Raw genomic sequence first — 25,048 nt, 5'->3', positions numbered from 1 at the left:
CATATACCGGAGCAAATTAAATAAATTTAGAATAGGCACCTTAGGAATATTTTTACCCACCCGGCTTGCCGCATAGCCATGGTAACGATAGCTGCGGAAGATGACAGATTTCACTATTTTTTTTCCAACTTCATTCCCGTTTAGCGGTTTTTGTTTCATAAAAAGCGCAGGAATGAAGGCTGATTTGAACAACAGTCTCAAATAAGGTACAGAAAAAAAATGTGATGGCGACACGCGTTATGATCATAAATATGAAAAGGTTGTAAAGACCTTGAAGTGTACATTTATAGTGTCGGTTCTACGCCATGTTGATACTTCACACTGTCAGTTCTACAAAGAATCGATTCTCTGAATGTAAACTAGGCCTCCCATGAATTCAGCTTCATGCGAATGTGAACTCGTCTTGTATTTTGAATCTTAATTCTTCCTTCTTCTAGTTCCTTGTAAACCCTTCACACGGCGGTAAGATTGGACATAGCTAGAAGAGAGAGACATTTTTTGCGTGGATCTTTGAGTTACGTAAAGAATAATGATATTCTGAATTGCATACGGAAATAAACTGAGGGAGAAAAAATAGCTTTTATTCAAAGTAAAGTATTAAAAAAAAAATCACCACGAGAATTCAACAGCTACATACTCTTGCTATACTTTTTTTATTCTCTCAAAACTTTTGAATGAAAATTACTAATATCAACTAAATTATCATCACGGTGACATTAATAATAAAGAATGCCTTGTTAAGAGAGGAAGTATTTCAAGAGTTTTATTCTCGTAATTAATAGAAAAAACGAAACGGGAACGTAGAAGTGTGGTCCTTTTGAATTTTTGCAGTTTATTTTATTTTACAATACAATCTCCCCATAATAAAATTCCAAATAATACTATTGAAAACTTTCCTCACCACTGCTGTATGCGCTGTTGATTGTGAGAAGAGTTTTCTTTAAAAAAAAAAATCATTTAGAAAGTATTTTAGAACTATTTATTTTGCATTTAAGAAATCTTTCACTACAACAGTTGGAGCAATCAATTAGACTTCTACAGTGCCATTGAAGGTTTTGAGGGGGGAAAAAATAAAAACAAAAAATTCAAACTAATACAGTTGTACAATGTTGGAACTAAAATTTTTCTTCAAAAATAAATATAGAGTTTAAATTATTTCTCTATATGTCATTTTCACATTTTTTTTAGTTATTTGTTTGCATATTAAAAGGGGCGGCAAAAGCTCTAGTTACGCCATAGATTGCATTTGACGAAGATGTATATTTAAGGAAATAAAACCTGTAGCTATATTTATAGAATATTCTTTATAAAATTTCTGTAAATGAAATAAAGTCATACTGCCACCTATATGATTTCCAATAGCAGATGCATTCCGAGCTCCGCGCCAGAATAAAATTCTTATATTTGGTTTGATGCTACTGCCCGACAAGTCGGATAAGTCACAACACTATATTTCTTTTATAGTAAATAATTCATTTTCATACACTTCTTCATTAAGAATTTTTTATGAAATGAATGAGATTCATTTATTGTACATATTGCATAATATCAAACAGCAACTAAAATAGTGCTAAATTTCTTTATACAGCTTTTCAAGAGAAATAGCTCCATATTCAATTCTTAATATTATTAAAGGCAACACATCCTAATAATACAGATTCAAAATTTTTAACTTTCTTCTTAAACTCATAATTTACTATAAAATTTATAATTCACTATTAAGTAATCAATATATTCTATACATTTATTTAAATAAATTTTTAATTCTGCAAGAAGTATTCAGTAATGAATATCAAGTAGTATCTATTAATGAACATATTTAATCGTCAATATATCACTAAACATTCTTACATTGAAGTTATCTCATACAATAAATATACATAGTACTTATCACAAGAATTACATAGAAATTGCAGTAATCAATTTGTTAAACAATTTTAAAAACTTAACAGATAACAAAATCTCTAGAAAACACTAAATTAAAACATTTTTAAGTTATAAATGCCTTTAAACAGAAGTTAAAGGTTAAGTTAAAAATGCCTTTAAACAGAAAAGTAGGAAAATAATTCGTATCAAAGTACACAAGAGAAATATTTATTTATTTTATTTAAAAAGAAGATTAAATCCTTAAATTCAAACTCAACGAGGAAACTTATGCCACAGGATGATAATTATTGAACCGAAATTAATTAACGATACCCATGAACCGGGATTTGCATTTGTAGTTAAAAAATATCACTTTTATAAGATTTTATTACTAAAAATTCACAAGCATATAAAGAATTTAAACAGCAAGTACAAAATCACTGGTCCCGAGGAAACTGTATATGCTTTAACTCTTTTGATAATGTCTTGGCCAGCTCTTCAGAAGAAGCACATATTAATCTTCGAGACATCAGATCTAATGGTCCACCTAGAAAGAAGATGTTTATTAAACAATTTATTACTTTCCTTGTTACAAACTGCAAAATTATACATAAATTTTAAAACCTCTACTAATCCTCGGTGCTTACATATTGTTACGTTTTTCTTTTCTGACACCAGTTATTTCTTATATTAGACGTTATTTTCTTCCTTCACGTTCGTACGGGGTTCGTAGATTTGGAGTGAATAACGACGACACTTGATGAAGTATCGAAACACACTTTATTGGCCAGTATTGTCAGGACAGCTCCAAAAGACGTTTTTAGAGTCGTCGATGAACTACTATTAACACGCTGACAAGATCAGCGACACAGCCTCCAGGTTATCAGGCTATCACGGTGGGGACAGCTTCACGGCAAAGCACTAGAGTACAGCTCCCGAATCTGTCTGGTCGTTCTCGGAACTCCACGTACTCTCGAGACTCTCCACGCTAGGACTCGCGATGACTCGAAGACACAAAGAGCACAGCTCACGACTCTTTGATTCAGTCGTTCCCGGAGCCCAATAAGCTCTCTCGACGATGCACTAACCGCGATACTCTAACAGACTCCTTCGGTGCACTCGACGACCCACTCGGCACTCGCTGGCCGGCTGTCAACAATATTATCCCGTCGCCAGTAAAAATTGGCTACCACTGAATCATGAAAGTTGGAGGTTACTCATACAGAGTCGGCACAATTTTAGACGTTTTTTTTTTTTTTTTTTTTTTCCTGTGAAAAAGAAGTCTTTTACTTCGAATTTTTTTAACTGCAACTATATTTTTGTAAGAATAAAATATCGTCTGCTACTTGACAGTTTTGTTTTCATGTAAAATGTCACTTTTAAAGAAGAAATGGATAGAAAGTTATGTTTCTGTTGTCTCCGAAGAAAATTATTCGAAGATGCTAATTATAAAAATTGTGAAAGTCATGGTTTTTTATATCTAAAGCTACAATAGGTAATGTTGTCAGCAACAAAGGGAAAAACGTCAAAAGTTAACTTTTAATGGAAATATTGTTCCAAATACATATCCAAAGAAAAAAAGAGAATGCTTTGAATATTGCAAAAGTAAGATCTTTAATGTTAAAAGAAAATCTGCCAAATCAAAATCATCAATATGCTAAGTGCCAATTGTAAGCAAAGTGATTGATGCGGAACTGAAAGGAGAAAAAAACATAATGTGTATCGTCTTTCTCCACAACATACCGCCGAAAGCAATACGTGCTTCCGAATTCTTTATGAAAAACATTTATCAGGACGAAAATGGAAAAAATGTGCCACAGTAGATAAATCTTGAGAGTACTGAAAAGATTGCAAAAAAATACATCCATTGATTATCATCTAAGAACATGGTTCAAAAAACCTAAATAAAATTTTTCAAAGGGATTTATGATTGTTGCTGGTTTTTCATATAACGGCAAATTAAAAATAAACGGAATTGACAAGAATATTAACTCCACATATTATAAAAAACATATTTTATACCTAATTTTTCAAATATGTAATAATTTCTCTTTACACACAGTGTGATCAATCAGTAGAACTGCATCGAGACAAAGCAAGCAACGACCCGTCGAAAGCGACTGTTTAATTTCCGAGCAAATATTGAACAAAAAAATGCGTGTCAAGGCCTCACCTCATATACCTACTAAATCTCCTGACCTATCACCAATGTATTTTTGCGCTTTTGCACTTTTAAAAAGCGGACTGTCAAACGTCGACCTACAACCCCCCTTAAATTTTGGAAAGCTGTTCCAGAGCAATGGGATAAAATACCTCTTCCGATACTACAAAAGGCTGTCTTGGAAATTACGGTGAATAAAGATAGTGAACAATAAATTTTATCAAATATAACAAATAAAACAAAAATTTTATATAAAATATTCCTGTAATTACAATGAAAATCAAATCGTCTAAAAATTTGCGAACAAACTCTATATATTACGCATAATATTCACTTTTTTATTGTAAGATGGCTAACTTGGAAATAATGCGCTGGTTGCCGTTCTGTAGAACGTAGGTCTCAAAGTTTATTTAGTTCCAGCACGATTTAGCGCAAAGTACAAATAAGCCTGACGTAATAATACAATCATAACATCTGCACTTTCTTTTGATGTAACCCCGATTGATTCCCAATAAGCCATCTTTAGTTTTTATGAACAAGGATTTGAATTAACTGTTAGTGCTGTAATTTTCCTTGCATTTTCAAATAAATAAATATGTAAAGTATTCAATTTGAGACCTACTTTCTACAAAACAGCAAGCAGCGTATTATTTTCAAAATTATGGCATCCTACCATAAAAAAGGGAGTATTAGTTAATACGATATAGTCAGCTGAATACACTAATATATTGGAACAAGTACCTATGGGAAGTTTATACTCGTAGCGTTCTACATAAATCTTCTAGTAAAATGCGAGAGCCAAACAAAATAGAAATCGAAAAGTCTTTACGAAGCGCAGAAACGAATCGTATCAAATACCGATTGTTTATTAAATAAAGAGGCATAGTTCCTTCAGAATTTCGTAGAAACGAGTGGCGCAACTTTGGCAGTATCTCCGCCAAATTTCATGTTTACATGGAAGTCAACTTTCAAGGTCTACGGCATAATACGCACGTAACCTAAAACAGATTGTATACATTTTTATTTCACTAAAAATCATAAATTAATATGAATCACTGCACATCTACTCAGAAACGCTCATGTGGGTTTATTTCAGGCCAAACCTGGTATTGAAATGTCAAGATAATGTAGAATTAAAATAATGACCGGTAATAAGCCAAAGGATATTGAGATAATAGTACTAGCATTGTGTCCGCAATAACCTAAATAAGTTAGAGTATGAAGATAGTTCCGTGATGTGCCTTCATAACCTAAGTTAAATGAAATGGCTTATTCATGGATCAACACAAATTTTACCTGTGAAAAACCAATTTTATTTCAAACTTAGAACTGCAGCAGAAATATTGACAAATATTAGGTTACAGGGAATCATAACTTCAGTCACAACTGCTTTCGCGAATTCATCCATAAGCTACACATATAAGGCAAAAATGAGAACCTTGAAACATCACTAAATACGTGCGTAATTTTTTGATGTCATGTTAGCAAGAGATTTAGCACAAGGTGAAAACGAAAAATATCCAGCTATTTTTTTATAGATTATTCATTCCCTTGTAGCTGTGAAGGATAAGGTCACTTGAAGAAGCACCAGGAAATATTCGCCGCATGGCCCTTGTAGGATAATTCTGATTGGAAGAAAATCTTGAAACATCACAGCATTACGCTTCTTAATCTTGTCTAACATGCTACCAGGAAACCATAGGAGTAAATGAAGAAGAGAAATATCCGGCTAGTTTAACAGTATTATCATGTTCGACCACAGGCATAAAAGAAATATTTCATGATGAAACATGAGGAGAAAAATTATCGACTTGTCTTGCACGCCTCATTCTCACTTCCGCAGAACACACTTGACTTAAAGGGGGAGGAAGACAGCGAGTGACTTTCAACCCAATCTATTTATAAAGACAGCGAGTGACTTTCAACCCAATCTATTTATAGTCTCTTTAGTGAAGGTTCGTTGCCACTGTCAAAAAGGAATTCGGATTGCAAAAAATGAGGACTTGCTATCACACTTGGATATATGAGCAATCAAATAAAATTTTGATCATGTTCTTAAAACCATTCCTTAGCTTTCTTTGCAGCACTAACTAGTCGAAAGATGTTTTCTTTGTCAAAAATATACAGTCGGCCCTCTGTTAATAGACATTCTGCCTTTATGACCAGATTCTGAACCTTCAAGCATTCGAATGAGAGACCAGTGTACTCCTATTTACTATTCCCTGATAATAAAGATGAACCATGGTCTCATGAGTATCTGCTAATAGAAGGCTTGAGGGTAATTTACCATGAAGAGAAGTACTTGGTCACCCATGATGCTGATCAAGTATATTTATGCAACAATTCTACAGTTGATCAGTTGCTTCATATGTATTTCCTAAAAATTTATTAGCTGATATTTAAAAATAATGCATAGATTAGCTCTGCAAAAAAAGTAGAAGGAAATGCAGCAGAGATCATTAAATTTTTTCTACCTGCCTGAATATGTTTTACTCTCCGTCCAAGCTCATACAAAGAAAAATAGGATTTATCTGATCTTCCTTTCCTTTTACTCAGTGGCTCACCATTAATGACTATAGGATAAAGTGACCACATTTTCATTCAGACAAAGTGGGACAAATGGAATGAAATAAGAATTATAATTTAGTTATGAAAGCAGACCAAAAATTCATAATAATATATTTTATTACATACATTCGTATACTTGTCTATAAATATACAAAAAAATATATTTATTATTAACTATTGGTAACTATAAAAATATTTGCCAAAAACAATAATTTGAACAAAATATTATGTCTTTTAATTAATTTAATATTTTATTCAAAAAATTATGATTTTCTTTCACTGTCATATTTTTTATCGGAGTGAATACTTTACAATAGATTCAGATCATTTAATAAAACATTGTGAAATTTCTCACATAAATAGGTCATATTATATTTTAGGCTTAATACAGATTTTAAAGTTTTAATGTTCAACTGCTTTTTTTCAATTGTCCATATTTTGTTGATACTAGAAAAAACACGTTCTGTTGCTGCATTTGTTCCTGGAACAGATAGCACGTGTTCTACAATTTTCAAAACATTTTCATAAGGAATACTATTCTGTTTAAAATGAAGGAATAACTCCGTGCATTTTTTTGTCTGCTTTCACATCTGCAGAGAACCAACATTTAATTTTTTCATCAGTAATAACGTGGCCTTTTACCAATGACATCTCATCAAAGCTATCATTTTCGCAAATATTATTTTTTGGAAAATGGTTACTAATATATTAAAAAGATTTTTCCACATATTCCTATAAAATCTCCTTTTTTAATGTAACCTAATGAAAGTTTTTAATATCCTCGAATTGAACTGTCTGTTCTTCAAGATATTCCAAGCAGTTATTATAAAAATTTCTGACTTTTTTCAGAAAATCAGGTCGTTTAATGGCACCATATTCTTCCAACTTAGTGATGTCCTTTCGAATAACCTAAAGGAACGTAATCGTTATCAATTCTTTATAAAAATTGCTGACTTCTTTCAGAAAATCAGGTCGTTTAATGGCACCATGTTCTTCCAACTTAGTGATGTTCTTTCGAATAACCTAAAGGAATGTAATCGTTATCAATTCTTTCTCGCAATTTTGTTTTTAAATTATTAATTTCATTTGACACTCCCATAACTGAAATTTTGTCCCATTCAATAATTTTCACAGCATTGTGAAATAATGTAGCTTGGCTGTGGATGAACTGAAGCCAAATTTGTGATGTGTCATTTTCAAAAAAGAGATGCAATATTCTTGGACATTTATCTTGTGATAAAAAGTATGATTTTAATGGTTCGTATATTTTGAAAATATTTTCTATAGCTGATAAAAGAACTAGCCATCGTGTTTTGCCGTAACCAATAACTCTTTTATATTCAATTTCTGTGCTTTCACAAAAATCCTTCAAACTTTCAAATATGTGTATATATGTATATATATATATATATAAATACGAATAAATTTTTGCAATAATATTTTCAATATCCACTGGAAGTAAGTCAGATTCTTTTTGAATAGTATTGTGTAGAATGTGCGCTGTACAACCCATTTGAATAAATTTTTGTTTCAAACATTCGTTAAGTTTTGTAAAAACGTTATTGATGCCTCTTCTAGCTTTTCCAACAAAATTTGCGTTAGTGTTATCCTCACAATAGGCAATAATTTTATTGTTCAAATTATTCTTTTTTAACTTTTGTACTTATTAAATCAATTATTTATGAAGTTTCACCCGGCAATAAAACAGAATCTAATATTCTAATTTTAATTCCTGTTTTTGGATCAAAAGTCTAACAATTCTGAAAAATAATTTTAAATCTTTGTGGTTGGAAGCATCATAATATATGGATATAAATGTGTATTTATCTAATTCCTTCTGCAATTGTGAAAACGAATATGGTGAAAAACCATTATAAATAATTGCTTCGATTTTTGTCCTTGCACATGCAAATTTTTTGTCGTGCAATGTTTTGATCATTTGCGATGTACAATCAGTTGATCTGAAACTTTGATTGTGGTTTATGGTGTGGAAAGCAAATAGCCCTTCAGCTAATTCTAGCTGTTCCTCCATTGACAATACATATTCCTTGACGAGACGTGATGATAATAATCGAACACCACCGAGTAAATCTAACTCATTACATCGCATAATTTAGTTTACTCTGAATGCATTTTATGTGTTTTTTATTTCTTTAGATTCACTAAAATAATTAATAAATAATAGGTAATATATTTTTACAGTACATTTAAAATAAGAAATGCAGATGTTTTCTAAAAAGCGGGACATTTTTAAAAATCGGCGGTACGTGGAACAGCCGTCCAAAAAGCGGGACTGTCCTGCCAAAATTGGGACATGTGCTCACTTTACTATAGGTTCTTTTCAATCATTTGCAAAGATAAATAGTAGCTAAAGACACATAATAGGCATACAAAGATTTTACAACTATTTCCAGTAGTTGCAAGTTCTTTACATGCATAGGTTTAATTTGTATGCCTAACTGATTTAAGATTACAAAAAATGGCTTTAAAAAGGTGAAAAGCCTTTCCTAAGAACATAAAATATTCACGTTTGGCCATCATAAGCCCATCAATGTTTTTGAAATTATGAAGAATGCCAATCACAATATTCCTCCAAGCCACCAACAATTTCTAGCAAAAAATAACATTGTGAATTGACCTACACCTTCTTGGCACTCTGATGTATCATGTATTTTAACCCATTAGCCGCTGGTGTTGCGTTGACGCAACGGTCAAAATAAATGCATATATAAATATAACTACCCAAGATATTTTATACCAGCAGATGATTTTGTGTATGGAATATTATGAAGATTATATCTGTAAAAAAATATTTGCCTTCAATTCAATATTCTTCTTTGTTTATAATAATTAATCTCATACTTTAAGCAAAATTTTTGACCGGGTATTTTTGCTGAAAATATTTAACGAAAGAGAAAGAATCGCCGTCTTTATGAGTGATCTATTTTTAGTCAAGGTCACCGTTTATCAGAATATTACATCAGTCAGATGTTTATATTTGTGTTGGGAAGGAAAGGAAAATAGGTGTTGTGCACAGGAAATGGGTAGTCAATCTCCTTTTTCCCTCATTCCTTTCAATGTTCTGGTTCATGTTCTGGTTGTTTAAAAATGCCTAGAACGAGGTATCTTACATTAGAAGAAGCCTTTCAAAGATTTTTTGATGAAGAAACAGATGATGATAATGTTAATAATGACCAGAATGAAACTGATATTGTTGTTGTTCCCCCAGAAATTGCATAATCTAGTGACGAAGAAGAAAGGAATGGCAATGTTTTAAATAATGACAATGATATTTTACCAAATGATACTGCTGGGGAAGTTGAAATTCACGTAAGAAGTAAGTTTCAACCTTCTAAAAGCAGTTATAGTCATACTAAAAAGTTTAAAAAGCAGAAGACTGAATTCTTGAAGTGGATAAAAAAGGAACCGTTAGTTAGTTATGTCTCATGAGTGAGTGAGTGAGTGCACCGCTATGATGGCTTCTGACCACGGACATGAACCAAATGGAATTATACACCATCACGGCGGGGAAGACTCCAGAGTAACAAGGTTGAATATTATATACTAATAACAGTTTTTACATATTGTTAACTGCAAGGCACTAAGCGTTATTCTGGTTATCTGCTTTAAGTTCTGAACTTTTGAAACATTATAATATTATCCACGGTTGTTTCTGCTTAGGCAGTGTCCTGAGATTTTCTCTATTTTATCAAGAGCTATTCTGTTTTTGAGTGTGTTAGTCGTCCACATTGCCCAGGCACAATCCGCTGGTTTCTTCAAGTGGCAGGTTCTTGTATGTACACAATGGAAGTAATAATGCTCCGTGTCGCCTTCCTCTCCGCATTCGCAGAAAGGAGTATCCCTAAGTCTGAATCTGTTCAGGTATGCTGGGAATGGTCCATGACCTGTCAAGAACTGTGTTAGGCTAGCACAGTGGGTCTTTATTTCCATGTTAACTTTTGGCAATAAGCGAAATGTCCTTCATCCTACCTCTGCCTCTGTCCATCTACTTTGTCAATTTTGTAGCAGAAGAATATAAAAAAAGAGATAGAAGAGAAATTATAAAAGACAAAATACAAGGTAAAACTAGTGCACAGGTTTTCGTTTTGGTTTAGACATTGACTCTCTTCTCGTTGAACAGACAAATATATACGCTCAGTGCAGAAAAGAAAAAAAAAAAAAATGCGCCCAGAATTTATTGCATTTGAAGCCTATATGAGAAGATTTTTTCGAATATTATTGCATACAGGATATCATTCTTTACCTCAAGAAAAATTTTATTGGTTTTTTGATAAGGACATTTTTGTTCCTGTTGTACGAGAATCGATATCACATTTGCATTACAGGAATATGAAGCAGAATTTGCATTTGACAATAGTCAAATTGACAATACTGATAAATTATATGAGGTGAGACCGTATGTAAACTTACTAAATATCACCACTTTTTACTACTGGAAATATAAAGTCTCTTTTAGATTTCAGATGTGAGAATGCCTTATTCCTTTTGCAAACTCCTATTGAGAGTGTAGAATCAGCCAGAAATAGATCAGCAACAGAAAGTCTTACAGTAAATTCAGCATTCAAAAACCACTGCATGGAGATGGTAGACATTTTATCGTAAGTCCGTTGATTAACAAAAGACTTTGTTGTAAAGAGTACCATAGCCAGACTGTTTATACATGCAAAGTATGTAACGCAGCTTTACATCATGATTGTAATCAAGCTTTTCATGCTTGAATCGTTCAACTGAAATAATCTATTTGTAAAAGAAATACAATGCATATTTCAATATTAAATTAATTACAAGTAAAGTGATTTGTAGATTTATAAAACGTTATACAACTAAAAAGTAATCCTGCGCTCCACTCAAAAGAAACATGACACGAGTACAATCCTACTCACTAAACATCCGTAGTCTTATTCCGCTGACGTTGCGCGAACGCAACACTCATATTTTCCACAGGTAAGAGCATTTTTTTAATTTTCAATGTGAATTTATGTTATAAATGCTTAATTTAATATTTGTTATTATTTTCATGAAAAAAGAAACATTCCTTGTAGTTTTGGCGGTTAATGGGTTAAACCCTTTACACTAGATCTGCATAATCAGAAAACCCATCTGCTCTTTCAGATATGCTCTTATTAAGGCACCTTACCATAATAAATCGAAGTTTTTAAAATTAGAATCAGCATTTGTTTTTCCTGTATTACAATGAAAAAAATTTGCAAAGGCTGTAAATGAAAATATATTTCATTTACAGCCTTTGCATATGTCCTCCTTTACTGCAAAAGAAACATTTGCATAACTCAATGATGATTTTAACAGTTTGTTTTAGTTTATAGCAAGGATTCCCATGCTTTCTCTTGAAACAAACCCTATAAAATATTTTCAGCCTCCTTTCTGCAAGCCATCATGGTGCAATGGTAGCGCACTTGGCGCGTATTCTAGAGGTCCAGGTTAGAGTCCCAGCAAAGGCATTGCTCATGTTTCACATCTCCAGCATCAAAATGGGACTCCACAGTGGTGCCCGAACTAAAAAGGTGGTGAATCATGATTCTTCACCACCAGGATTTGGCGATTGGATCCCCTAATCCAAGTCGCCCTTTATCTGATGCAGTATATAAAGTATTTTTTTCCTCCTTTCTGCATGCCATCATGGTGTAACGGTAGCACACTCAGTGCATATTCGAGAGGTCCAGGTTAGAGTCCCAGCAAGAGCATTGCTCATTTTCCCCTTCTCCAGCATATATATATATATATATATATATATATATATATATATAAACCCCCTAATAACCCTACACCTCTTCTAAAAAAATGATTTTCTATAAAACACAACACAATCATATTAAAAATAATTGCACATAAATAGCTTAAAAATAACAATTAGACTAAGAATATGAATAAAGATTTTTAAAAAGAAAAAGGTTTGTGTCAATTTTGTGTTTTATTGTTTTTTATATTATTACTTTTTAATTTTACAAGAATTCTCAGTGCTCAAAAATTTGATTTTAATTAATGTGATTACTGCTCCAGATGTATTAATACATTTTTTTTGGCATAAAACAGTTTAACTTAATTCTCTTTGCTCAAAAATATTCGATGTGTTTCTTGTTGTCTGCAGAGAATTACTGATTTGACTAAAGCTTGCATCCTCTAGGTAAGAACAGAGAAAAGTTAATAATGTTAGTTGGGTAACAAATTTATTTTCAGATTATTTTTAGCTTCCAAAACTTACCATACTTATCTGTTAAGACACTGTATGATGTAGCTTTACATCAATGAACAATTAATTAATGATCAGTTTTATTAATATTTTTTGTAATCAATGAGATCTTGATTATGCCGATCAACTGTTGGTGCATATTTGCCTATTGACTCCTAGAAATATCATAACATTTCTTAAATCGTAACAATAGAAGCTTTTAACAGCATGCCTCCAAATATCATATCCAGAGTGTCAGTGAACTCCGACACCTGTCTGCTTCTCCTCTCTTGAGTCATGTCAATACTTGTCCTTTGTCTTCATCCGGCGCGCGCCTCTCACGCATTGTAGTGCGGTGATCACTACAATTCCCAGTCAACCCCTTAATCATCATTGACCCCCTTTTAAGTTTCCTCATCCTCCAGGGAATTAACCTTTTAACTGTCATGCCCGAAATAATCTCGGGCACAGCACTGGTATTCCAAAATGTCATGCTCAAATATTACTTGAGCTAATTTTTTTTTGAGTGCATCGTATTATTATAGCCGAATATATATCGTGAAAAGTTTATTTCAGCTTCATTTCAACAGATGGCAGCATTTTACTGAAGGTTTCAAAGGATAGAGGTTAAAGTTCAAAGTGCGTGGCATTCTTTTGATTATTTGATTGCAAGGCAAACATTTCATTTTTGGAATAAAAAAAAAAGTTGACAATTTATGCATCCAAATCATCAAAATAACTTGACAGTTAAAAGGTTAATATTAATAGTCTCTAGAGATCAGTTATATTTTATGTTATTATATTAAGTATCATATAGTTGCGTTTTTCTTTTCTTCTGACACCAGTTGTTGCGTTATTTTCTTCCTTCATGTTCGTACGGGGTTCGTATGGATTTGGAGTGAATAATGATGACACTACTTGATGAAGTATCGAAACACACTTTATTAGCCAGTATTGTCAGGACAGCTCCAAAAGAAGTTTTACAGTCGTCGATGAACTCCTATAAACACGCTGACACGATCAGCGACACAGCCTTCAAGTTATCAGACTATCATGGTGGAGACAGTTTCTTGCAAAGCACATGACTCTGCTTTCCGGAGTACAGCTCTCGACTCTGCTTGGTCGTTCTCGGAACTCCATGTACTCTCGAGACTCTCCACGCTACAACTCGCGATGTACTCGATGACACACGAGCACAGCTGCCGACTCTTCGGTTCAGTCATTCCCGGAGCCCAACACACTCTCTCGATGATGCACTAACCACGATACTCTAACAGACTCCTTCGGTGCACTCGACGACCCACTCAGAACTCGCTGGCCGGCTGTCAACTCGATCGACTCCGCAGGACTCGATACTGACTAACTCGCAATCTAACACACGCTCGTAACTAACTCTCCGTGTACCAGCAGGGTTTATATAGCTTTTGACTGGTGTTCGGGAACATTCTGGGCTAAACCGGTAAGAATTCGTTCCAGAAGGTTCTCAAACCGTCCATAGTATAGTGCCAATTTTATCACCAAATTGGCGATTTCTTGCCAAATGTGGCAACCCTGCCTTCCCTTGCCATTTTATGACAACCCTAAAACTGCATTATCCCACATTTTAAAATGTGAAACTGTTGGAATACCTAAATTATTCATATCATTTGTATTTAATTACAATAACTTTTCCCTTAATAATTCAACAAAGACTTCCTGGAATATCACACCATTTATTTTGTATACATTTCCCTATATGATTTCTTTAGATTCTATGTGCTTTTGCTCTAGATATGGATAACGAAAACTTAAAAAAGAAATAACCTTGACTTTGCTATTGTTTTGTGTAATAAATATCATTAAAATTTGAGAAGGAAAATTTCTGAATTCTAAACTGTAAAACTAAGCAAGAAAAAAAAAAAAAGAGAAATTTAAATCTGCCTACCTTTACAGAATAAATATAAAACAACTACTGCACATATAAAATTCAGTCAATTAGAGGAAGTTTAAAATATTTAAGGCTTTCAAATAAAATCCTTTTAGAATACTATTAAAATGTTTAATGTAAAATGTTAATTATATAATATTATTTCCTGGTTTACATTCATATGATGGTGGATATATTAAGATTATTTTCAATGTGTTACCTTCTGGATCAATTACAACACCACCTGCTTCTTCTACAATAATTTTTCCTGCAGCCATATCCCAGCAGTGAAGAGAATACTCATAATAAGCATCTGCATGACCGCTAGCTACAGCACACATATTCAATGCAGCAGATCCCATCATTCTTATTCTACACAAAAACAAAATAAAAATTAAAAAAAAATTCAATTACAACTTATCCTTTACATTATTTTTTTCACGAGAGCATGACATAAATAATATTTTAAAGAAGAGTTTTACTTATTACATGAAACAGAAAATTTATAAACTTCACCATTTATTGCTTGAAAATTTATTCAAGGGCATATTTTCACAGAAACATTGCACACATGACAGATTTTTACAGAGAATATTTTGAATAGCAGTCTCGCATCACTGTAATGTATCATCTATACACATTTACGAAAGCATTAATCTGGAATTATTCACAATCTTGACATTTCTTGGCATTAAAAACAGGTTCTTATTAAATTGTATTTACATTAAATGATAATACATAAAATTGAAATATTAATTAATAAAAAGTGAGTTACTAATGTAAGAATTATATGTCAAATATCATAAAAGTCAAATACATGAATAAAGAAATGTTTAAATTATAAGGCATTGTATGCATTTTAATAACAGATTTTTGTTCTTTTTTAGCAAGTAAACTCTGTTCTCTGTTTTTTGGATACATTGAAGACCAAGGTATGCAAATTTCTTCCACACCAGGGAGGATGAAAAAAAGAGGGGGAAGGAAAAAGCTGGTCAGAAGAAATAGGTAAATGGAAGAAACTATTTGAACAAAAAAATTTTTATTTACATTATTATAGCTATCTCTTATTCATATGTCATACTATTGTATAACTAATTTAAATGTTTTCATTTTCTTTTAACTAGCTTTATTTATATGACTGCAATAACCCTTTTTGATAAATACAGAACAAAGTCTGAAATTCAGAATCATCCGGACTTTGGCGATTCCAGATATTAGAGCATCAGTTTAAATCTAGCCAGATGACATGCAAACATGGTAATATTGGGGCTTCTAATTATTGTTTAATTTAGATTTTTAAAAAAATGCTAACCTCCCAAAGGACTGGCATCATAGCAGGGGCAACAGCTGCAGTGTTCAGGTCAGATAGAAAAATGCTATATTCCCCACCAATACCAGAGCTAGTGCAACCGGTGCAAAATTTTAGAATTTACAGAAGCACGAACCAGCAAAAATTAGGGATGACGAAATTTTTAAGTTTAGACAAAGCACTAAGCAACAGAATTAGAAGCAGCTAAATGTTTAGCATTTAAAAAGGTATTCTCCAGAAGAATTTAAGTAAAAAGCAGCAGAATGCATAGCACCGATTCTGCCACCCCACAATACTGAACCGCCATCTCACCAAGATGGTGATCACCTGAAGGGCTAGAGTACCTCGGAGTTGCTGTGTTCATATTCACAAAGAGTTCTTAAGGACAAATCAATAAGAATTCTACCACACTTTTCATAGAATGTTTTGGAGAAAATTAATTAATTATTTTGCATTTTATTGCAGAATAATAAAGCAGTTATTTTCAATTATATTAAGCTACATTTAGTAAATTTATTCCCTTTTGTAGCACCATGGATGCATCATTACTCATTTCTTCTAGTTTCTTCCATTTCTTTTCTTTTCTTCTGATTCCCTCCTCCCAGTCTCAGTTTCTTTTGTTGTCCTGAAAGAAACATGTTTCTGCCATACGAAACCCAACCCTGTTGAAAATCTTGGCACATTAAATGTTAATCAAACTAATTTAACAGAAAACTGTATCATTTTAAAAAATAAAACATTTTGTTATAATAATATGCACAGATAAAATGTAAGAATATAAATTCAGAAATGTAAGTTTTTTTATGAAACTAATATTTTGATGACATTAATAACAACAGCCATGCACGCAGTCTGTTTAACATCAGAAATCACATTCATATGTATTTCTACAATTAATGAATTATATTCCAACTTTTATTTTTAAAAATCTTATTTTAAATATACCTTAATCCATAGTAAAAAACTTAACACATTCAGATAACACTAATAGCATGTCACAGTAATTTACTATTTCTATAAAGCAAATTTTGAGGAACATTGAAAAAATATTTATTTGAAAGCATTCTTAAAAACTATACTGAAATAAATTATACATATAGTATATAAAGTAAGAAATTTAGAACTAATTTACAACTTTCACAAAGACCAAAAATTGAAATTCACAAGTAATAAATTTCAAATAATCCTATAAATGCAAAAAAGAATTTAATAAATGTTAAAACCAAAACACTTCAAACAAGCAATACCCCATTCAAAAAAATCAATGAAATTTAAAGAAGAAAGAACATAATAGAAGAGGAATTCAATCAACTTCAATGGCACTTCATCAGGAGGAAAAACATTGAAATCAATTGATACTTATGAATTAAAATTTTTTATCTTAGTGAAAACTTAATTCTAAATTTCTTACATTATGTTTTTACTGATAATGCTTCAGCAGCTTAATGTGTAAAAATATTAGGTATGATTTTATTATGCTTTAACAAAATTGTTTTGTAATTATATATATATGAAAAAATTAAAAAGTTTGAAAAATATAAATGATTAAACTAGTATTTAATTTGCATGAAACATAAATCAGAATAAAACTAAAATATTTTCGTAAACTGAATTAAATATAATATACAGAAAAAATTACATAACAAAGTTGTCATATAAATATTCAAAAATAAATTAAAACTGTTACCCATGAACTTTTAAAGCCATATTTGTAAAGTTTGTGAAAATTTGCTGCATAACTTCAGGATCTCTACAACCACCAAGTTCATTGATTAATAGTGTACTTGATAATTCTATATGAACAGAGAATAAGAAAAATTTAAAAACTGAAGATGAATTCTAAATAACCTTTAAGAGATGCATGTAATGCTCATACATTTACTTCAAGTTTAATTCAAATTCAAGTTGAATTAATTTTTCCAAATAATAACTCTTTTACAATTCTTTAAAAAATAATACTCAGTAATATTAATGAAACTATCTCATATCAAATCATTTCTCAAGGTATTGCTCTTGAATAATGTGCTAAATATTAAACTATTTTTTAAACAAATGTGAATCTAAGCATATCTGTATCAGAAAAATTTCTATATTTCAACATTTCAGTATCAAGTTAAAAAATAAACAATAACTCAATAAACACTAGCTGATTATGTTTATCCAAAAATAAATAGCTAACTTTCTCAAGGACATAACTATCTCCAGCAGGTAATGAGATTCCTTGTAACTTAGTATGTAGTATTACCTCATTATTTAAAATATCTTGTTTTTCATTATTTTCCTTAGATTTAATTTTGGAGATTAGATTAATTTTCCTTAGATTTAATTAGAGATTTAACTACCATCTTAATGAAGAGATTGTTATGAAAACAAAGCATAAAATAAATAATTATACAAATCTAGTCAATAAATGTCTTTCAAACACAGCTTATCATGAAAAATCCTTAAAGCTGTCCACTCAGAAGTTTAATAAATGGAGCAAAAATTAACTTTGATTATTTCTTACTTCCTTAACTTACTTATAAGGAAGCTTTTATAATTAAAAAGAATATCTCTAAGAATTTTTAAAAATTAATGTCCAAAAAATCAAGATGTCAAGTGGCAATAAAAGCCAAATCAAAGTGAGCTACATATCTATATATGCACATAAACAAACACATTAAGGTTATCAAAATATTCATTTTCATTCAGTCATCTATATCTACTAAATCATTATTTATGAAATTTTCCAAAGGCATTGCATATAAAAGCATTTAAAGGCAAATTATCTATTTATTTTATATGAAACAAAATTATTATTATAATTTAATAGAACAAAAATAATATATATCATAAAACAGTTCTGAACTTGAAACATTTTTAGAAAAATATTTTCAAATATGAATTTAATTTAATAATTACCAGTGGTCCCAGAAACATGAAGCTTTTTTCCATTACAAAATGAGCCTTTTCCTTTGATAGCAGAATATATTTTATCAAGGACTGGATTATAAATAACTCCCAAAACTACCTAAAAATAATGCATGTATTAAAAATAATTTATCAATGAATCAGTATATTTTGCTTTATGTTTTTAGCTCTGAATTGCAGAAAAGCTAAATGTTAGTTGGAAGCCCTTTCTGGTGCATCCAGCTTGATTTCAGCCAAAGAAATTAATATAAACCAGAAAAAAATTGAAATGTGATTTATAAAAAGCTCTCTTCTAATTAAAAAAATTTAATAAGAGGAAAAATTCAAATATTGCAATATCTATAACTGATTCTTAAGCTGAAAATCATTCAATATCAAAACTGAAATTGCAAATACTAAAATAAAGACATAGAATAGCTTAATGAAAAATCTACATTTTATTCATTGTTTTGTATTTATCTTCACGGAAGCAAAATATCTTCCAAAACTTTATCATTATGGTCCTATATTTGTAAATCTTTTTCTCTGACATAAAATCAAAATTCATGGATTGAATTTTTTTAATGTATAAACTACCTACATCCAAAAAATAGTAAATCTAATGCTATTTCACCAAAAGGTACATACATATTTATATACAAAATAATTTACTCACATTTTTTTTTACAGTAAAACCAATTGATACTGCTGTGTATGGGAAACTATAAGAAAGTTTAAACAATAATATAACTCTAGCATTAATAATTTATTAGGCATTGTTATTTCAATAGCTTATATTTATTATGAAAGAAGAGCAGTTGTTAGAAAACTTACCCATGAACAAAATTCATTGTTCCATCAACAGGATCAATTATCCATGTAGGAGCATCTGTAAAATCACAGCCAGTGGTTTCCTCACCTATAAAACTTTAAATTTCTTTAAGTACATCTTCATCTAAAAAGTATATCTTCATTGTGAGAAAATGACATTGTGCTTATTAGACAGATAAGGAATTGAAAAATATGAATCAAATATTACAATTTGTTTACAAATATATCAAGGTTCCTAAATGAAAGTTTTAAACAAGTAGGTGAAAAGTTATCAATGTAAGTAAAAAGAAAGATACTTCCCCCCACCCTGCAACATATGCATCATCACTTTATCAAATTCATAAGCTATAAGAAGAAATCTAATTCTTTAATAAAAACAAAAATTCATTTGTTGAATCATTTTTAAACATTACAAATGTTTAAATTAATCTTTCACTTTACCTTAAGAAATAATATGTTACCCAATATGGTACTTTCTGATTATCTGCACTACCACTAAAAAATTACAAACTCATTAAAAGCTTTGAACAGCATTTGCAAACCCATTGGCAACCAATTTTATCTAGCTGATGCACAAAAGACAACAGCCATTTTTAAAATGGTGGCACACTGATAATTCCATACAAGAGAAATAAATCAATCAGATTTTAAACAGCAAGAAACATCAATAATAAAACACTTATCCTTTTTCAAGAAATCCTTTTTTTGTATTATTGTTCTACCATGCACAGAGCGATCTGTTCTCATTTAAAAAATGTCAGACAATTGCACAAATTTGGCATTTGTATAACCTCAACATTGTGTACTGGCCGAAACAGACATGTGCTACATGCTAACTTGGATTGCCACTAAAGTACTTTTCCCTCATGCCATGGGTTGGCACATAACTATTTTGATAACCTACACTGCTTTGCCTCATGAACACATTTTTGAAACTTTTCTGTCTATAGTTGTGTGGATAGTCAGAAAGTACTGAAAAACTTCATTTCATATATAATGCAGAAGATACAGTGTGATATTTTAAGTCAGTATGAACTTCAAAGTATACTCACCTACAAATTAAATCATCTTTTTAATTATTACTTAGTTCTAACATTTTATAATATATAAATATGAAATCAACCAAAACCAAGTTTCTACTTTTATCATCTCATTATCAAACAACATATCATACTCGGTTATCTATAATTGTATAATTGGTGATTTCAAAAATCACAATGCTTTTTAAATCATTATAGACAAGAAAGGCAAGATAGGCTTATTTGTGCACTTAAAGGATTAGTTCAGTGTTTCTTACTCTAATAACATTTTTTTAAAATACAAAATAGAATAATTTCAAAAAACTTATTTAAAATAAAAATTCCCCCCCCACAACAAAATAAAAAATAACAATGTAATCCAAGTTTATATAATTAAATGACTACTCATTATAGTGGCCCTTCTGTTACTTGCACTGTTACAAAATTTCCAAACTAATGAGAGGATACTAATTCAGAAGTAAAACAATAAAAATCAGCATTATATTTACAAAATTTTCAAAGGACTAGTTTCGATGGTTTTACCGAACCACCAAGAAGATATTAAATCAGTTTTCATCCTAGTGAGTGCTCAAATTAATATGGTGCTTTACTAACATAAAATTGCTTTTTTACCTTTTCTTTTTGTTAATGTAGCATAATATTTTTCAAACTGTTGATGTTTAAAAACTCTCTATGTTTTTAAGATTATTTTCAATCTAATAGTGAATACAATTAATTATTTTATTTCACCGTTTGTCTATTATTGAAACATAGCATTTATATAAAACAAATATAATTAATTCACAGATATTATAAACAGTTTACAAAAGTATAAAGGATCAGATTTCATCAGTGAATAAACATCACACATGCAATTTCCTGTCAGTGTTTATGCCCACTGTGACAAAAGCCATGAATTAATATATTTTTTTTAAAGTTTCAAATCTAAGTTGACAAAACTCTAAACAATCAGAGTTACTTATCATGAAAGATTGCTTGTCAAAAGTACACAAGAGGATTTCCAAATATTTCTTCTTATCTTTCTTTCATAATGCAACCAATCTTATTTATATGTATTTAACTAATATGGTGCTTTACTAACATAAAGTTGTTTTTTATATTTAAAATTCACTGCTTAAAATGCTACATCAAATCAGGAAAAATGTGTCATACTTTAAATATATTACTTCATCTTCAAATTATAAAAAAAAAAAAAAAAAAAAAAAAATTACCTGTGGTCAGGAAAATGGGCTTTAAAGCCCTTTTTCAAAACTTCTTCTACAAGTTTATCAGTCTCAGTAACTAAATCCACATTACTGATTTTTGTTTCCACCTTTTTTGTTTTGTAAATAGCATTTCTAATAATCTATCAAATAAAATCATATATTTTAAACACAACAGATTAAAGAACATATATAAAAACTGTGATAACATTAAGATAAATTCTAGTATCCATCAAAGTACTGATAAAGAATCCTTTCTATAATACACAAATAACTCAAAGAAATTACAGATAAAAGCATCCCTATATAACAGAAAGCAGTATTAATATATTTCATAAATGTTCCATATAAATAACTATAAACTCAGCTAATACAAATTCTTAATTTACATGGATTAATTGCCATAATTAATACTTTTATAATTTATTTAATTGGAAATCAATAACCCAAATATAAATTCCAACACAGAAAACTAATTACATATTAAGATAAAACTGCAAAAAATTATAAAAGGACACTGGCTGGCTGTTTAAAATAAACAGTAATAGGGTAGAGTAGACTTTAAGGTACCCCTTGTATTATGGCAAAATTGTTGTTTGATTTATCACCAAGTTGTTGTTTCATTTATGGTAGCCTGAGTAGTTGAATGTTATGGAAACCTTATTGTGACGTAATCGGGTGCATGATTCTGGGAAATTTTGAATCATGGGATGTTTTGTAAGCATTTTTGAGGTGTGTGTTGGTTTGATTCTTTAGACGGTAGAATGGCCGAATGTAGTAAGATTAATTTGAAGTTTCTGTATGATTTGGAGCGAAAGGGGAAAAGAGCTTTAATTGACTGGTGTGTTAATGAAGGTTTACTTAGTAGCCATTATAAGTGTCCTGTATGTAGGAAGGATATGCGTTTAGTCGAACGTAAAAACCGTTTAGATGGATTTGAATGGGTTTGTAGGAAGAAAGGTTCAGATGGTCACTATGTGAAGAGTTCGATAAGAAAGAGTACCTAGTTTGAAAAAAGTCATTTCAGTATGATTGATATTTTGATTTTTACATGGCTCTGGGTGTACGAAGTGAACTCGAAAATCATGGTAAGTGAATATTTGCTTTTGGTAGTGCTTAAATGTATAACATGTTTTTCGTTTTTTATGTTATTTTATTGTTTGGTATAAAATGTATTTTATTGAGATTATGCATTTTTTGTTTGCCTATATTGTAGAATTTGGTGCTCCTTTGACTTTTTAAGTGAAAATATATCGATGTGTACATGGATAAAGTCAAAGGAGTGTGCAATGCCATTTTTGTGCAATTCGGGGATTTTTTTTTTTTTTTTTTTAAGTGAAAATAAGTCAATGTGTACATGGATACTGAGTTTGTGCAATTGTTTGTCTTGTTATTTTGGCTTTGAGTAGCGGCGAGGTTTGGCACAAACATTGCCGCTTCGCAAGCCAAAATAACGAGTCAAAGAATTGCACAAAATCGGTATCCATGTACCGCCAAGTTTCACCAAGGGGTACCCTACACTATACTTTTATCCAGTATTAAATTTAAGAAAAATTAGCAGCCAACAAATAGCATGGCTAAACTCAATATTCAAATACATTTTAACATCATACTAGAAAAAAAACAATCTTCACAGCTGGTACCAGATTTACCTATAAATTAATTTTATTTAGAAGTATTAAAAATATTCACTTTAGGTATGAAATTTTGAAAAATAATTGGTTACATTAACTGTGGGAATCGATAATTAGTTAATACAATTTCTTTTTAAAGTTTTTCTTATATTCTGGACAGAACTCTAGTTTTACAAGAATTCTTCGAAAGAAGTCTAATGATTATGGAATTAAGATGATATTAAGCTAATTAGTTTATGAGAATCCAACCAATCATCATTCTATTTGTTTTATAGTAGAATATTAACTCAAATATTAGGCAGTAACACATCTAAAATGATTCTAAAGATGTTCTAAAAAAAAAAAAAAAAAAAAAGGACTGAGCATAAGGCAGCTTTAGATATATAGATATATATAAATGTGATATGCAATACCTAATAAGAAAGAAAGTAAATTGAAGAATATAAACATATCTTCAAAAAAAAAAAAAAATGCTTAGATGTTTCTTTTCGATGTAAAAATTTGCTAAAGTCCTAGCAAATTAAACCAAAATGTTCCTTACCAAAATGTCGCCACACTACCTGTTACCATATTCCAAAGATTAGCCAAATTAAGGCTAAGTGAAAAATTATTTAATTGCCTTAGTTTACATGTTAAACTATATATAAAATTAAGCTATATAGTTTCATGATAATCTACAATTTAAAATTCTAAAAGCTATGAAATTCAGATCGATTCTTTTAAGTTAGAACTGCTATTACAAAAGAAGCACAAATTAACGACGAATTTCCAAACCATGAAATGCATTTTTCATATTAAATAAGGGGAAAGTGCAGAATCACCCACTGCTTAGCGCTTTTTTAAGAATTGCACATACTCGGTATCCATGTGCACATCGACCTATTTTCACTTAAAATAACAGCCTAGAATTGCACAAAAATGGCATTGCGCACTTCCTTGACATTATCCATGCCCACATCGACCTATTTTCACTTAAAAAGTCAAAGAAAATTGACAAATATCCAGTTCTTCTTACTCTTGTAAAAAGCGCCAAACAAATAAGTGGGCGATTCTGCACTTTACCCGCAAATAATACGATACGAGTTCATTACATAACATAAATATAAATTAATCACTAAATAACGTAATTGATAGCATTCTTACCTCCCCAGCTTCTAGAGCAAGCTTAACAGCCACATTGTAACATTCGTCAATATCTACGATTGAAGCCATATTAAGCTTTAAAGTTACTAGCGAAATATGCAAATAATTCTGAAAGTATCGTGTTCACTTATACTCCAAAACCACTAACGAATTCGACAGCTCTTCGTGGAAATGTTACAATGTGGAAGTAAGTTATCCCTTTAAACGACTCAGCCGCGTTTGTTTACATCACGTGATCGAGCGGATTGATTGCCATGACGCATTAACTGTAGAAATATTCTGAAATGTTGA

At 30.8% G+C, this 25,048-nt stretch overlaps 1 protein-coding gene across 1 annotated transcript; it reads right to left on the bottom strand.

The window, feature by feature from the left end:
* Positions 1-956: 956 nt before the first annotated feature.
* Positions 957-24,998, bottom strand: LOC118203505 (inositol monophosphatase 1). The gene is made up of 8 exons (XM_035375788.2): positions 24,758-24,998; positions 21,990-22,123; positions 19,742-19,834; positions 19,584-19,629; positions 18,920-19,028; positions 17,706-17,811; positions 14,930-15,081; positions 957-2,413 (listed from the first exon to the last, which is right to left on the bottom strand). Exons 1-8 carry the CDS (start codon positions 24,824-24,826, stop codon positions 2,304-2,306), a joined length of 819 nt encoding a protein of 272 aa, XP_035231679.1. The 5' UTR covers positions 24,827-24,998; the 3' UTR covers positions 957-2,303.
* Positions 24,999-25,048: the final 50 nt, after the last annotated feature.

The sequence above is a fragment of the Stegodyphus dumicola genome, chromosome 3 (genome assembly GCF_044657685.1).
Source record: "Stegodyphus dumicola isolate Sdum_Otavi_A_Nest chromosome 3, ASM4465768v1".
In the NCBI taxonomy this organism is placed as follows: Eukaryota; Metazoa; Arthropoda; class Arachnida; order Araneae; family Eresidae; genus Stegodyphus; species Stegodyphus dumicola.
This window is presented reverse-complemented; position numbering and strand designations above follow the sequence as displayed.

Bases quoted from the DNA above. Each gene is read 5' to 3' on its own strand.
- LOC118203505 (XM_035375788.2), bottom strand. From the start codon at position 24,826: ATGGCTTCAATCGTAGATATTGACGAATGTTACAATGTGGCTGTTAAG. The intron at 22,124-24,757 runs GTAAGAATGCTA...TTTATTTGATAG, and splicing joins TTGCTCTAGAAGCTGGGGAG to ATTATTAGAAATGCTATTTA. The intron at 19,029-19,583 runs GTGAGTAAATTA...CATTATTTTTAG, and splicing joins GTTTTACTGTAAAAAAAAAT to GTAGTTTTGGGAGTTATTTA.